The sequence below is a fragment of the Paralichthys olivaceus genome, chromosome 1 (genome assembly GCF_024713975.1).
Source record: "Paralichthys olivaceus isolate ysfri-2021 chromosome 1, ASM2471397v2, whole genome shotgun sequence".
Taxonomy (NCBI): Eukaryota; Metazoa; Chordata; class Actinopteri; order Pleuronectiformes; family Paralichthyidae; genus Paralichthys; species Paralichthys olivaceus.
In genome coordinates, this window is record NC_091093.1 from 20,791,072 (window position 1) to 20,807,018 (window position 15,947).

A 15,947-nucleotide genomic window follows, 5' to 3' on the forward strand; every position below is an offset into this window, starting at 1 on the left:
TCACAGAAATATCAAAGTTCAGAAATGTTATTATTATATTATGTTATATATATATATATATATATATATATATATATATATATATATATATATATATATATATATACAGTATCAGTATAGTATACAGTCTGTACTATATATCATCAAGAATAGAAATACATTTTATTTGTCGACTACATGAGGCCATGGATAGATGTGGCAGTCCCAGCAGACAGTAACAAAAAAAGATCATGAGAAGATGGAGAAGTACCAAGGGCTGAAAAACAGCTAGAACAGATGTGGAGAGTAAAATACAATCTGATCCCTGTGGTAGTAGGAGCATTAGGGGCTGTCACTCCCAAACTAGGAGAGAGGCTCCAGCAGATCCCAGGTACAACATATAAAGCTCAGGCCTAGGAACTGAAAGAATATTGTGCAGAGCCCTCAAACTCCCAGGCACCTGGTGAAGGACCAGCTTGAAAAAGACATACTGACCCCATGTCCCATGTGTGTGGGGAATGAGGGGGATTTATGTCATCAAGAATAGAAATAACTTTGATTTGTCAATTACACAAGGCCATATGGGTGAATCTCTCAAATAGGGAACTGTAGTATATATTACAGGTTCAGTTTGTAGAATTAAGTGATATCTAAAGGTGACATGTTGCAGCTGAACACCCCTCACCTCACCCTCCCCTTCCAAACACGAGAGAGAACCTGTGGCAGCCTTCAGTTGTCATAGAAACTCACAAGATGTTAAGTTTGTTCAGTTTGGACGACTGTAAAAAAACATGGCAGCCTTCGTAGAGAAGACCCGCTCCTGATGTAAATATAAAGTATTTAAATACAAAAGACCCATTCAAGGGTAAAGAAATGATAAAGATGATTTTGCAGTGAAAACATCACACGCATTATTTTATCGTCAATTTCTTTTATCGTTAATTTCTGCCAATTTCACCTATCTTACACACTGAACCTTTAAATTGTGATTTAAACACACATTTGTGTGATGGGTCTGCAGGATAAATACATATCTTACTTAACACTGACTCACAGTAATTACAAAAGATGCATTCAGTGTCCTCTCGTGAACACCCAGTTCCTGCCATAAACAGACTGAGCTCGGTGGTTTTCATCCAGCCTTTCGAGGGTCGGTGAACGCACCATGACACTGGCAGCTAGCCTAGCCGGCTAACTTTGCTAATCTGATTTATCGCCCGAGTTAAGCACGCATAACGCTAGCCAGGATTACCAAATTTAGTTTCCCAACATCTAGCGTTTAACGCAACGTCTACCTGACACCAAACAGCCTCACATCATCAGGATGGCATCGCTCGGGGAGCCTGTGCGGCTGGAAAGAGGTAAAGTTAATGCGCTAGCTAGCGTTAGCTTAGAAATATTTGTTGTGATAGCAGGGAGGCGTTAGCCTAGCTTAGCTACCATTAGCTCAATGCAGCTGATTGTTGTTCTTTCGGGCTGTACACTCTGTTATTCAACCACGTGTTACTGCACTAACGTTGTGTTACTGATAACCGACGTTAACGTCTTTGGTGAATTGTGTCTATTTCTGGGCACCGAGCGATAATACCGTGTGTTTTTTGCTCTTGTATCGCTTCACTTCGCGCAGCAGCTAACTGGCTAATGTGAGTGAGAACAGGGAGTGAACCGAGCTGGTGTGTTAAAGGTTTGAATGAATGTCAGCAGCGAACACAGTGAGCTTCATACACTGAGTTCACCGCCTCCACCATCGTTAGCATCAGTGATGAGCAGGAGCAATTCAGAGCATTGTTTAATCAACCAGTTCGTTCTCATAACGTAACACTGACATTAGCATCTGCTAACACAGCCCAGAAACCCCAGATTCATACAAACCTACTGGATCTACTGACATTTTGAAGAAGGGTGGTGTCATTAGCAACTCGCAGACAAAAGGCACAATTTAGGTGAGACAAAAATAAAATAGAGATTGAAATATAGACAGAAATTTAGAGGAAAATGACTTTAATGGAGTTAATGATTTGCTGACATGAAATATGAAACGTGATATTTTGTGGGTTGCCCCCTTTCGTCATGTAGCTTCATAACAATTAGGGCTGGGAAATAAAGTAAAATCAAATATTATTGCAATATATATTTTATTAATGTATAACACAGGTTAATTGTATAGTGATCCAATGTGTATTGTGTAAGCACAGTGAGGAGGAATAACACATAATGGATCTCAGTCAGAGTTATAAAGTTTTGCAGTTTATCAAGTGTTTGTCATTCTCTGCTCTTTGAAAAGAGTTTAAACCACGACCTTCACTAGAACAAATAATAATGTGATAATCGTCCCTATTAACTGTTGAGAAATATTTATTTTGATATCATTTTTGGCCATGTGACCCAACCATAACAACAATGTTTATCCAAGTCAAGACACCTCTGTCCACAGGGACAAAGCCTTTTTAACCAGAGCATGTGATTTGAAAGAAAAGATACATTTAGTCTCAAACTAATTAAAAACCTGTTAATTGACAACAAGTTTATTCCAGTTTTAATTTAATATAGAGTTTCCAGGGTTGTTTGTGTCTAGTGTTAAATGTCTCTATTTTCAGATTAATGAAAACCTTGATGGTGGTATTTATGTTCTCGTTGACAGATATCAACCGTGCTATTGAACTGCTTGATAAGCTCCAGAGGACGGGTGAAGTGCCCCCCCAGAAGCTGCAGGCGCTGCAGAGGGTCTTACAGAGTGAATTCTGTAACGCTGTCAGAGAAGTGAGACTTGGTCTTTGCTGTTCTTGCAACACTTACCTCATGTCTTCTCTTATGATGTTAAACTTTTAAAACGTAGATTTCTATGTGATTGCTTTGCAATGTGGTGATGAAATATTGTCCCAACAATGTCTCTTCAGGTTTATGAGCATGTGTATGAAACGGTGGACATCAACAGCAGTCCCGAGGTCAGGGCCAACGCAACAGCTAAGGTAAACCCTCGTCATCCAAGTTGCCACCTCGCAAACAAACATTTGACTTAGTTTTTAACATCACTCTCGTTGAACTTATCAAATTCACAAAGGTTTAACATCACTGCTTGTTCATTTGTAGGCAACTGTAGCAGCTTTTGCGGCAAGTGAGGGTCACTCACATCCCCGTGTGGTGGAACTGCCGAAGACAGAAGAAGGTCTTGGTTTCAACATCATGGGTGGAAAGGAGCAAAATTCACCTATTTACATCTCACGGATCATCCCAGGAGGCATCGCTGATCGTCATGGCGGCCTGAAGAGAGGCGACCAGCTTCTCTCTGTTAATGGGGTGGTACGTTGAATTCACAGAATCACTACATACAAAGCATGGCATGCATTTCCTTTTCAGTTTGTGTACAGCTCATTAGGATTTCACTGATCCAGTTCACTTGATCTGTACCCAGTACCTATAAAATATTGAGCCAATACTGTTGCTTCCTACATATTCAGTGGATCTGAAGATAAACATTTTCCCATGATTATTAACCGATATAAGAATCTTGTATGTCGGTGACACGGTCTTACAGCATATATGGTTTTTTTTCGCAGAGTGTTGAAGGCGAGCACCATGAGAAAGCTGTGGAACTCCTCAAAGCAGCTCAGGGCACAGTGAAGCTGGTAGTAAGGTACACCCCCAAAGTCCTCGAGGAAATGGAGTCCCGCTTTGAGAAAATGAGGTCGGCGAAGCGCAGGCAACAGAACAACTATCCCCAGTAGGATTTTCCCATGTTCATCTCCAGCTCCCATGTCTCTCCTCCTCCTCTAGCCTTCTAGCCATCTGTTCTGGTCTCTTTCTTATCTACCGACCCCAAAAACACAACATACATAAGTTTTAGTTGCCTCTCACTCATTCCCTTCATTGTGCTTCTACCCTTCTCTGTAGCATTTTTATTATTCACCACTGTTACTGTAATAGACACTACGACTCTAGACGAACACTAGAATAATCACGATTGTCAGTGTAGGTGGTCTCTCACACGTGTGCATTATTTTGAAAGTGACAATTTGAATGCAAGTATGAGTACTTCTGTGACCATCTACAGAGCTTCTTTGACTGGAAAGGTAGTGTTTTTAATTCTTTTATCAGCCACTACCAAGTGCCTCAGGGCAAACATGTTCATCCTATGTACTGTGTTCACTGTTCATTTTTTCTCTCAAATGGTTTAAAGTCGAGTACTGGTAATTAAATGTTTGTGGCAGGAATCACTACATGCTTTGCAAATGTTATTTTCAAAGATTGTTTAATTTGAGTATAAATACATTTTCATTTTAACGGCCACTCTACACGCAAGTCCAGAATAGCTGGAGGAGTTGGTGTCAGTTTGAATTTGTTAAAAATTATTTTTGGTAATAAGGGAAACCACTGAAAGGACACATAAAATCAAATGTGATGGATGATATTGAAGGTTTTTTTCTGGGTTTGCTGTCAAACTTTTCTTTCTGTTAAACCACACTGTTAACAAATGATATAAAAGGATCTCAGCAATTCATGAACTAAATTCCTGCCATTACACAGACTCACAGTTTTACTTTGATCTAAGTAATAAACCGTCACAAGCATAATCTCTGCAGTCAGCATGACACAAGATGAAACCTGTTCAGCTTCTGATTCCTTTTTCTTGACGTAAATCAGCATTTTATAAGTTGTGTTTGTCTTTAGTCAGGTACAGAACATTTACATAACATTTATCTGTGATCTTTGTTAAAATCTGCTTGTTAGTGTTGTTTGCGTCATTTAGTGACACTTCAGAGCAAAGTAAGACATTCATGATATTAAGCATTGTTTGTCACAGTAATGTGAGTCATTGTTCTCAAGAGTGAAAGGGCAGATGCTGATATCACACACATTGTTCATGGCCATTCATCAAGACTTTATACAGTTTTTAGGGCATTATGTTGCGCATCTGTTGTTTTTTACTATTTTATTTCTCCACGTCTGACTCGAAACAAAAAGTGTGTCTTAAATGAAGCTTTCGTTACTTTTGGATTTTTATATATTGATTTCATTAAGATCTTTAAGTGGTTTAACATGTCCACAACACCAGGACTGGAATAAGGATCAATCAACAGTGCAACTGTAGATTTTAATCATTTACTTAAGCAATGAGTTGAAACCTATCTGGGTCTGACAATTAATGTTTTGCTATATAGCACCAAGACATTTCTGTCATTTCTTTTCATTACTATATTTAACTATTCAATATATATTAACAAAAGTATTTATTTGAAGACTTTTCTTGCTATTCCAGCAAAGGGAACATTAGTGTAGTGATTGTCTGGTTGAACCCTCCTCATTCACTCTTTCAGTGTAACAAACTTTCACTCAGAGATTTATCCACACAAAATGTTTTGTTTTCCATGCTAGATGCAATATCCTGTATAAAGCATATATGTAGTTTACATCATCCCACAAAATAGGCTATAGTTGTGCAAGCCATAGGATTTTCAAATCCCATAGTTGAGACAGGAAGGTGTTAGCGATGAGATAGTTATTTATTGAATGGAAGGAGGATAAAGGAACATAACCGTGTATGAAAGCAGGACCGCTTTTAGCTTCGCTGTAGCTTCTGTGTTTCTTTGAATGGTGTCATTAAGGTCCTGCACTGTTTGTCCTCTGGTGTTGAACCGTTCTTCAGAAATGATTTGTTTTATGCCGTGTACTGTTAAATCCAGTTTGTCACTTTGCAAGTGTTTTGGCATCAGTTGTCAAGACTTGACATGATGACGATAAACAGCCGCACACTTACGACCGAGGCGTCTGAAATTAGGTCACTGACAGTTTCCATTCGCTTGTGCGATGAAGTAATTTCAAAGCTTTTCTCACTTTTTTCAATCATTTATTTTTTCCGCCATCTCCTAACATACATTTAGGATCAACTAACTGTTAAATTTTTTTTAGTCAATTCCTTCAGCAAACTGTAAATAGCTTACTAAAAGGTCTTAAAGTCCATAGGTAGATTTTAGCATGAAATTATTTATATTGTTTTAACCAGAATATGAGTGTGTGTTTCAGGGATCTGGAAAATGTTCTTTAAAGGGTTGCATCACTAAATGTTTAAAAAAAAAAAACAACTGTCAGTGCAAGATTAGGGAAATATTGGTTGTTGTTTTTCTACAATAAAGTGAGTATAATTCGGTGATGATGTGATATTTTTTCCTTAATAATTGGAACTGAAAGTAAAATTCAAAGAAAACAAGTTGCTGATTTAAATTTGTTGCAGCCTCTACATTTGTCCATTATTAGTTCAATTCAGAATAGACTTCAGTTGAAAATGATTACAATTCACAATAACAGGAGGAAGTGGTGTGAAAGAAATGAATCAATTTGGTTCTCAGACCCCTGATGGTCAAGGTTGAAAGCGGGTGAGGGCGTGTGTAGTGTGGGAGACTCCTCCTCGGGATGTAGACGCTAATGGTGCTTGATAGGACAGAGGATGTGGAGGAGGGTCACAGCAAATAATAGAAATTACTCCTAAAACAGAACAGGTTTAAAGTTTTAAAGCATCGACATGATTGGCTGATGGGATTACTGTAAACACCTAACAATCAGAAGAGGCAGGGAGAGAGAGAGAGAGAATTGTGAATGAAAGTCTCCCTGAGAGAACTTGCGCTACACGTCCTATGTCAGTCTGTTGTTCCTTTAACTGTCAGGTTATCTGCAGGACTGTGTTCACAGTTGAAAGTGTTGGTAACTTAAATCAAATTGTGTGTTACTTTAGAACAATTAGCAGCTCTCTTTAAATCCTTTACTTCAGATAAAAAATCCTTAATTTCGGGGACAACGTCTAAAACAAAACACATACACACACAGAGTACTGCAAATCCACTATCTATGCAAGGTCATTTCAAAACTTGTATTGGAGCAAATTAGTTTTACTGCAGAACGTTTTTGACATATATGACTTAAAGGCCGAGTGGACAAATGTAGTGTGTAGGGAGCCGCTGCACTCAAAACTTTGGATTTACATGATGAGATGTTTGGTTTGTTGTAACAATCTAACATTGATCACCATCAAGTGAAAGTTCCCATGTGATATTAGCCTTTCTACCTAATTAACGATTGTCCGGATGTATGTAGGAGAATATATGACAGTGTGGTTTTTAGTTTGACCATTCCATAGGTTTCTCGTTATGAGGCAGAACATTTAGCAGGAGAGCAGGGTGTACGGATATGTTGAAATGTCTTAATATAATGTATCTTTTGTCCCTTATAATTGTGTTTTATCCAGCTTTAGATATGTAATGAAACTGCTCTCACACATGACAAGTAAATCAGGATGAAAAACGTAATGAGACTTAGTTATTGATCTTGCACAGTCTCCATCTCCACTGAATGTCGCTGACCATCGTCTGTTAGTTGCAGAACCTTTGTGAAGTCAACTTTCTACCACTCCTCCTTGTCTATATTGGAATGGTCAATAAAGTATTTTTTATAATAGTTTTCTTTTGATATTTTTCTCAATTTTTATAAGTGGTTTTCCTAAAAAATAAATACCAGGAATAAATGGTACTTCCATTTTGACTTGTGTACCAGGACATGTTTCAGCGAAGTCTCTCTGAAATGCGGCGCGGATGTGGAATAGATCTTGCGGCGGTATGAACGAACAAAACCGTCCTCGGTCAGCGCTTCTATTCTGAGACCTGAACTGATTTGTCTTTTCTCTTTAGTACCAAGACCAAACTTGCGACGTTTGTGAACATTTTTGATAATGTTTTAAAAATGTTTTAGTCAGTGCTCGTTTAGGATTATTACCAGTAGACTGTTGTTTTACGTTGTGTTACCTAATTTACTGTGCTAACGTTGGTGTGGAATGTAAACTGTTGTGATGTAGAACGTAACAATAATTTGACTGGAGGCTGAATAAACCGTGCTTCAATGTGTGAATTATGATGGGTTTTCTTTAATGTCTTTCACGCACACAACACTTATTTCAGTTGTAGGCTCAAAAGCAGGGAAGGAGTTTTGAGAGGACGCGTCTGACCCCATCCCTTCATGATCAAAACAAGATGTTCATAGGCACGTCTCTTATGATTTTGAAGACTTACAGTAAGCGAGCGCCACAACAGTCTTCACACTTCACAGTAATTTTCATGCCTGGCACATACGGAAAATGTTTTATGGACACTGAGCGCATGCACACAACGCCCAGTACGAGCTCCTTTTGAAGTCAAGAGAAACATGTTTGCTGTCCAACACTGTTGAAAGAATGAACCTACTGTGAACTTTCCTGCTCAGCTATTGAAACGGTTGTTATTTTCTGACTCATCTGTAACACTTGTGTATGTGTGTTTGTAGCAGGTTCACCAATAAATGTGTTTCCTTCTTCCTCAGTGTTCTGCGTCACTGCTCCATCACGTTCATGTCAAAAGAAAGCAACTTGGCTCTCACAGCACAAGTTCAAGTATGTTTCATGAACCACAACAGTTTCTTGGTTGAAACCATGTGTCTGTGAGTCAATAGAGACATTCAAGGGACAAAAGGACATGAAATGAAAATGAAATGGCAATAAAGTCCTGTGGTTTCCTACTTTATCTGTCATGCTCCTGTTTGGACGCCAAAAAAAAGACCTCATTCTCTTTTATTGCAAATCAACATTTAAGCAACACTTTGCCCAGACTGCTGCAGCTTTTACAACCAGAAGAACAAAGCTTTTTGATGTTTCTTCACCATGAGCTCCAGAACAAGATTCATACTTTTATTGGGGCAGCTGTAGTCCAGGAGCAGGCCGTCAACTAACCAGAGGGTCAGAGGTTCGATCCCTGGCTCCTCCAGTCTGCATGTTTTCGTCTGTGTTTGTCAGTTATCAGGATTAAGCAAAAACTACTTAACTGTTTACTGTGAAATTTGCTGGGGTAAAACCCAAAGAAGAATACATTACATTTTGGAGCAGATCTAGGATTTCTTCTTATATAATGTGAGATTTGTTTGTTTTTTAATTTTCCCAGTAAATAATACATGGATCAGGCATGGAAAAAAATTTGACATGTTTAGGGATCAGATTTTTGTGGTGCAGCTTGATCGAAGTTAAGGGGATTGTCAGGCCTTGGTGGAGGTATGTGCTCTAGTGAGTGCTTTTTAGTTTATTTAATGTTGTTCCTGAAGTAATCCAATTCATTCATAGCTTTTTACAGCAGACATTATAACTTACAAAACCAGGAATGTATAGGTGTCATATCAATGATAGCTCCCATTGCATTGCCTAATTTATGATACTTTTTACATGGTTTAATAATTTTAAAGGTGAGATTTCAATGAGATAATATCTGGATATAGTTATATTTAAAAGTTAGCTTTCCCCACATGCACCCATTCACACTAGATATCTGAGAGGAGCTCTGTAACAGCAGATTCAGTGGTAGATCAGGGCCGGTTGCCTGGAACCAAACAGTGCACGTGACAGCCATTCATTAGAGCTGATTGTTCACATTACAGCTGGAGACCAGAGCGCAGATGCTGGTATCTCATGGTGTGGGCCCCCGATCCATTGCAGAAGCTCACGTGTGGATGCTTCACTTCGTCCTTTCTGGCAACTAAAATCAATCAAACCCAGGAGCAAACACAGCGGCAGCAGCAGAGAGAGAGGACGAGGCAGGAGGCCGAACTGGATCAGGAGCCAAGACAGCAGCAGGAGCAGAGCAGGAAGAAGCTGATATAGAGTAAACACCCACACACAAATCTAAACTCACTTAGCTTTTTTCTCTCTTTTTATTATTATTATTATTAGCATTATTATTAGTATTATCACTACAGGTGAGGCTCAGGGCCCGGTTGTGTTGAACCTGCAGATCACTTTTCATTGCACTATCGGTAGGTGACCAGTAGGTGTCGTCTTCACTTTTTTTCTCGCTCTTATCACCGAAGAAGAAGAAGCGCGGTTTCTTCCGCCTCCATCCGCCGTCGCCTCTTCCTTTCTGCCCGCTAACCCCGAAGAGAACACGCGTTCGCCTTTGTAGCTCAAGTGAGTCTTCTTTTTAATAACCTACCAAGCACAACAGTCAGTGGGAAACCAAGCACAGCGCGTCGAGAAGCGATTAAAGTTCGGCTCCTGGTAACTCGGAGTCATTGAAGAGCGGTATATTGTCAGTATTTACTGTTTTTGCGCACCGTGGCAGCAGCTAGCTAAGCTATCTAGCTAAGTTAGCTAGTGGGACCGAAGCACACTCCGCCACATGGGTGGCAAGCTGCAGCTGTGTTTATCTCAAGTCCAGTTTTTAACTGTTAATTACAATAAGGTTTCACCACAGGTATTAACAGTATATTATTTTCAACACTATAGAGTTGAAGGTCCCACTCACACATCCTGTAAATGTGTCCTAGGTTTAGCGCGTGGCTATGCTAACTGTCCAATATTCTAAGATTGTTCTATATTTGAACGTTTCATGATGTGGTGACAATAATGTCAAGCGGAACTCGGTATCGTGTATGTTTAAGTTTACAATAAGAGCCCATGAGCGTTTTTAATAGAGATTGCTAGCGTCTACTTTACTTTCAACCCAATCCCATGCTGTTCAGATTATAAGTAGTGATTCAAATCATAGTACGGCAGCCAGAGATCGTTTCATGTATAGGTAGATTATCTCTGTACAAAGATAATCCAGTGACTATCAACAAGGAAATCAACAGATGAGATTGCTCCTTTAGTCTTCAGGTTTTTAATAAAGGTGTTTCCTGAAGTGGAAATAACGTGAAATAGCCCTAAATTAGAATTATCTCTATAAATGTCTGTTGTTAATTATGTGTTATACTTCTTCACTGCGCCTACACGACAACAGCATTTTCCCCATATATAAAACTTTCATCATATTGCCATTGATGGAAATTACATTTTGTACTCAACCCAGAGTGAAATAAAACGCGTGAACAAGCTGTCAACATGAAATGCTTATTCTATGTGCTGGATGTGTCACATTGATAGTTTTCTGGTTTGCTTCTGTTTAAGATGAAGATTAGAACTCTCAACAAAGTTTCCTTCTAAATTGTACGTCTCTTGTTTTTCTAGTTTAGTTTATTGTCAACAATACGTCTGTGTGAACCGTCTTGTTTGTTGTCTGTAGGATGCGTTACGTTGCTGCTTACCTGCTCGCTGCCCTTGGAGGCAATGAAAGCCCTGAGTCCAAGGACATCAAGAAGATCCTGGACAGTGTTGGCATTGAGGCCGATGACACATGCATGGACAAGGTACAGAGCAGCCTGCCCTTCATTGTTTCTGCTGCTTCAGTTGAACCGTTGGCTGGTCATTACTTTTGTGATAGACATTTAATTTGGTCTCTTTCTCAACAGGTCATTTCTGAGCTCAAGGGCAAGAATGTGAATGAGGTGATCGCATCAGGTGAGTTTGGGTAGATCTGAGAGTCTCTCTAAGACAATGAAGCACCAGGTTGGATTTGAATATTATGTACCTTTGAATTTGAGCAAAAATACATAAAACTGAGCAATCTCAAAATATCTGCTAAAAACAAACAGGAGAACCAAGAAGTAACGTTTTGAGATATTAAATGAATATTGACAGAATCACTTGATGGGAGTATCTTACGTTACATCATTCTAGTTTGCGACCAATGCTGGTGATAATGTTCAGCTTTTCAAATTTTAACTGAATTGTTTTACACTTGGTTCAAAACAGACAGTGCTGACTGGGTTGAATATCAACCTTTGACTGTGCACTCCAAATATGATCAAACCTACAGATACAGCGTTCGCTTGGCTAAATCTGTAAAAATTGAAATATTGACACCAAGTCCAGGGAAGATGTTAATGCAAATAAAAACGCTAAATATCCTGATTGTCTTTCTGTCCTGTGGTTTCTGGCTGCTGACTCCCAGCATTATCACTCATGCTTTGTTTGCCAACCCATCTCTCCCCAGGTTACGGTAAACTGGCCAGCATGCCAGCAGGTGGTGCCGTGGCTGTTGCCAGCTCTGCAGCCCCAGGCTCAAGCGCTGCTGCAGCAGCCCCTGCTGCAGGTGAGCTTTTCAGCTTAGCACTTTGTCAGCATCAGTGACACATGGCGCACAGTGCCTCTGCTTTCACCTTGTATGTCAGTATGATAACTTGAAGCCAAATTAGTCGTCACAGTTAGTTTCTTTATCTTTTCAATGGAAGAAAAGCTCCAACATTTGAACAGATGGAGAATATAGATTGTGGTTAAAAACCATGTAGGATGCTGAAGTTTTTGGGGGACAATTATGGAATGTTTGTGTAAATTTGTAGAAATTGGTGTCATCATTTTCTTATTCATAAGTTAAAGTATAGGAACCTCACATACAACAGTTTGTCATATTAACCCAGCAATGGTGGGCAGCTGTTTTGTTCGAGGTGCGCAAGTTACCCTCTTGAGCATACCTGTTAGTTCAAGTGTGCTTTGTTGTTTATAACAGGATAATAATATCAAGTTGTTGTTGTTTTGCAGCTGAGGAGAAGGAAGAGAAGAAAGAGGAGTCTGAGGAGTCCGATGACGACATGGGATTCGGCCTGTTCGACTAAACTTTTTCAAAACATGAATAAAGTTTATAAAAAAAACTCTTCTGTTAAATGTTTCTTTCCAAATCTTCATCCAGTTAACCACATTTTATCTGTGGTGAGAAGATGGTAAATTGCAGTTTAATCTGCTAACTATAAAGCTCCCTTTTTCAAAATAGTTTTCAAATGTGTAGAAAATATGATTTGACCAAATAATGACGATTGAGGTTCCACAATTTATTGATGGCTCAAAATTGTCGGTCAAGTTTTTTTCAGAGGGTCAGTGCCAATGTGCAAGTCTTCAATGTTTAGTCTTTAGGTCCAATCATGTGATAGGACAACGACTCTTTCAAAGTACTGTTACAATCAGTGGACCATGACTTGTGTAATTGAGTGGTATGGCCAACAGATGGTGCTAGTGAGTGTCTTGACTACTGCAGTATGGAAATGTTGGTTACTGTGTCTGACGAGTGCTGAATTATCCATGACAAGGAATCCCTACACCAGACTAACAACTCTGCACCCTATCAGTACTTAGGATAAAACCGCTATGACTGCAGGTGATGTGCACGTAGTTTACCACTATGAGAGAATAGATCAAAAGAATAAAATTGTTCCTATACTTATCTCCTGGATCAAAGGTGTGTTTACTTGAATGTGATCTTTTCCATAATAAATGATTCCGGGCTCTGTAATAGAAGTGAGAATCCATCACTGTCGCTGACACACACGGGCACATCAGTTGTTCTACTCAGACAAAAAGCAGGTTATAAATATTCTCAGTCTTTGATCTAAATCTGGGAATTCAGCATCATTTCAGAACAGACGAGGCTGGTTGAAAATATATAAATAATACTCAGAACCTTAATGTTGGCCTAAAAATAGTCTCTTACTGTGCATTTGAGTTCTGAAAGGGAGAAGCATGATGGATAAATAAAAAATAGCAATCCAACTAATCAGTGAGGGTTTTTTCTGTTTGCTGCCACTCTGCTGCAGCCAATGAATAGAAGAGGCCTCACTGGTATTCTGAGGTCAGCTCATTTCATGAGATTTAGGTTCAAGGGTCAACACAATGAACTGAAATCACTAATCATTAAACCACACAGATGAGTCAATAGCCACAGTGAGTTCTTATAACTTCAGAGGAGCAGGACACAGTCAGGCTTCATGTGAATATGCGCTTGTTTTTCCATGTTAGCTCCAGACCTATAATCAGCTTTTAAACTATTGGTCATATGTACAGTGTGTTTTGCTGACTGCCTCGACACTGCAACTAATTATTATCATCTACCATTGTATTTACAGTCTGTTATCTACAACACAGTGTGTTACAAAACATGAGAGTAGTTATAGAGCTTGACTGAATCACTAAAATCACATTTTACTGTGTACTCTTAACAGCTCTGATTACTTAATCCACCTCTCAGGCTGAACTCAGACACAATGTCCACATATCTTTGCTCTTATCTAAATATCTTTGCTCCTGAGTAATCACAGACAGACCATAAACTCAAATATGGAGCCTAATAGTACATATATAATTAGAATGGCACTCAGAGCACGTACCTCCACCAAGGTCCAACTTAAGGTGACTGAGCTTTAAGACCTAAACACAATTGTTCACATTGAAAAGACACTCCCCTGTTTGTCAGAGATATTCAACAAAACACAAACACTAGGTTTTTTTCATGGGGTGTCTTTGGGGTGTCAAGTATGGTTCTTTCACATAAAGGTGATGCATAATTATAAAGGACACATTCTATGGTAAAGAAAACAACAATTTATACAATTTTGGTGATCACGCACAAGTTTAATTGATTCTTCTTTCGTCCAATCCTTTCACTCAGTTTTGTGGAAATCCATTGAGTTGTTTTTGTGAAATTTAGCTTCCAAACAAATGAACAAACATACAGAGGTTAAAATGTAACCTTCTTGGTGAAGGTAACACTTGATTGGCATGTTAGCTTTATAGAGGGTAATGTACCCTGTTTGTCATGGTTATTGTTAAAAAAAAAAAAATTCTGTTTCTTTTTCTTTTTCAATTTAGTCAACCCTTCCCTCCAACGCTAGACCCACAGAACCAAAACAGTTTTCTTATATGATGACTTCTGAGTATCAGTAGGAGGCAAACATCAAATAACAAGACCCAGCTTATGGCTCTGGATACGTCATTAAAGCAGATGAACCTGTGACAGAAAAAAAGTTTCCACTGGGAAGTTTTTTCTATAACGCAACTGAAATGTCTCAATCAACCAATGAGTCATGTCAGGGTGTGTGACTATAAGACTGTTACTTAAATTGGTTTAATTTAGCTGACGTTACTGAAAAGAACAGAGCTGAGTCATGTGAGATGAGTTAGTGGGTCTGTGAGATGTTGAGTGTTTTATGTCTGAGGACAGAAAGTGCTGCACAGATTGTTTGTCATCTGCTAAACAGCCTTTTAATCAGGGCTGCACAGAAACCAGAGGGGAGCATGGACCAAGATTTGAAAACACAACAAAAACAACATTTTCAGCACAACCTGTTGATTTATAGCAACACGTATTCAAACAGAATGAAACTTGGAATCTTCCAACATACCCCATCTTGGAATTTCCAATGAGGGGATCGCACCATGTACTTCTCCTTCTCCCACCGAGCATCCATGGACAGGTCACGTATGTGATGTAATATGTTTACAATTTAGGTTCTGTACTTAATTAACTTTGAGGTATATTTTGAATTATACTTCTCCACTACATTTCAGCAAGAAGTAATGTGGATGTTGGGACTTAATGTAAAGGATTCTTTTTCCCCTCCACCAAGGAGGTTATGTTTTCACCTGCATGTATTTGTGTGTTTGCTTGCTATGAGCAGGGTTACGCAAAAAATGTTGAACTCATTATTACAAAACTGGGTACAACGATGTTGTGTGGGTCAGGAAAGTACTCATTATGTTTTGGTGCAGATCCAGGAAAAAAACATTTTCACTGTCTTTAACATTGTCAGTTTTTTATAAAATATTGTTGACTTCTCAGAGAATAATACTTGGATCTTGATTGAATAAATCAGGCATAATTAGGACTGGTATGTGAGTGTGTGGAATTTAGAGCAGCTTGATTGAGTTTAAGGGAACTGTTGGGCCTATGTGCTCCAGTAGTTAAAGCCAGTAAAGATCCATAGTTGGGTTTTATGGTCTGTCAGTGATTCTTTAAGAGCAAAGTTATGTAGATATGAGAAAATTTATGTAGACGTTGTGCCTTTTAAAAACTTGAGCCTGAGAGGTGGATGAAGTAATCAGAGCTGTTAGAGTACACAATAAAATGTGGATTTCGTGATTCATTCATCCTCTATTACTATCTTGTGTTTTTTAGCACACCGTATTGTAGATAACACATACTGTATATAAAAAGGTAGATAATGTTCAGTTGCAGTGTCAAGGCAGTCAGCAAAACATAATGTATATATGACCAATAGTTTAAAACCTGATTATAGGTCTGGTGCTGCTATTGAAACACAAG

The 15,947-nt window shown here is 38.9% G+C and overlaps 2 protein-coding genes across 2 annotated transcripts; both read left to right on the plus strand.

Annotated features, from left to right (window-relative positions):
- Positions 1-1,102: 1,102 nt before the first annotated feature.
- lin7c (lin-7 homolog C (C. elegans)) lies at positions 1,103-7,875 on the plus strand. The gene is made up of 5 exons (XM_020080148.2): positions 1,103-1,340; positions 2,621-2,739; positions 2,877-2,948; positions 3,070-3,279; positions 3,537-7,875. The coding sequence occupies exons 1-5, from the start codon at positions 1,304-1,306 to the stop codon at positions 3,702-3,704; spliced, it is 606 nt and encodes a 201-aa protein (XP_019935707.1). The 5' UTR covers positions 1,103-1,303; the 3' UTR covers positions 3,705-7,875.
- Positions 7,876-9,785: 1,910 nt separating this feature from the next.
- Positions 9,786-13,073, plus strand: rplp2l (ribosomal protein, large P2, like). Its single transcript, XM_020079579.2, has 5 exons — positions 9,786-9,946; positions 11,043-11,166; positions 11,269-11,317; positions 11,853-11,951; positions 12,398-13,073. The coding sequence occupies exons 2-5, from the start codon at positions 11,044-11,046 to the stop codon at positions 12,469-12,471; spliced, it is 345 nt and encodes a 114-aa protein (XP_019935138.1). The 5' UTR covers positions 9,786-9,946; position 11,043; the 3' UTR covers positions 12,472-13,073.
- The last annotated feature ends 2,874 nt before the right edge of the window (positions 13,074-15,947 follow it).

Excerpts from the sequence above, each read along its gene's own strand:
- rplp2l (XM_020079579.2), top strand. The coding sequence starts at position 11,044 with ATGCGTTACGTTGCTGCTTACCTGCTCGCTGCCCTTGGAGGCAATGAA. Across the intron at positions 11,167-11,268 it reads ATGACACATGCATGGACAAG|GTCATTTCTGAGCTCAAGGG; the intron begins GTACAGAGCAGC and ends CTTTCTCAACAG. Across the intron at positions 11,952-12,397 it reads TGCAGCAGCCCCTGCTGCAG|CTGAGGAGAAGGAAGAGAAG; the intron begins GTGAGCTTTTCA and ends GTTGTTTTGCAG.
- lin7c (XM_020080148.2), top strand. The coding sequence starts at position 1,304 with ATGGCATCGCTCGGGGAGCCTGTGCGGCTGGAAAGAG. Across the intron at positions 1,341-2,620 it reads GCCTGTGCGGCTGGAAAGAG|ATATCAACCGTGCTATTGAA; the intron begins GTAAAGTTAATG and ends TCTCGTTGACAG. Across the intron at positions 3,280-3,536 it reads TTCTCTCTGTTAATGGGGTG|AGTGTTGAAGGCGAGCACCA; the intron begins GTACGTTGAATT and ends TTTTTTTCGCAG.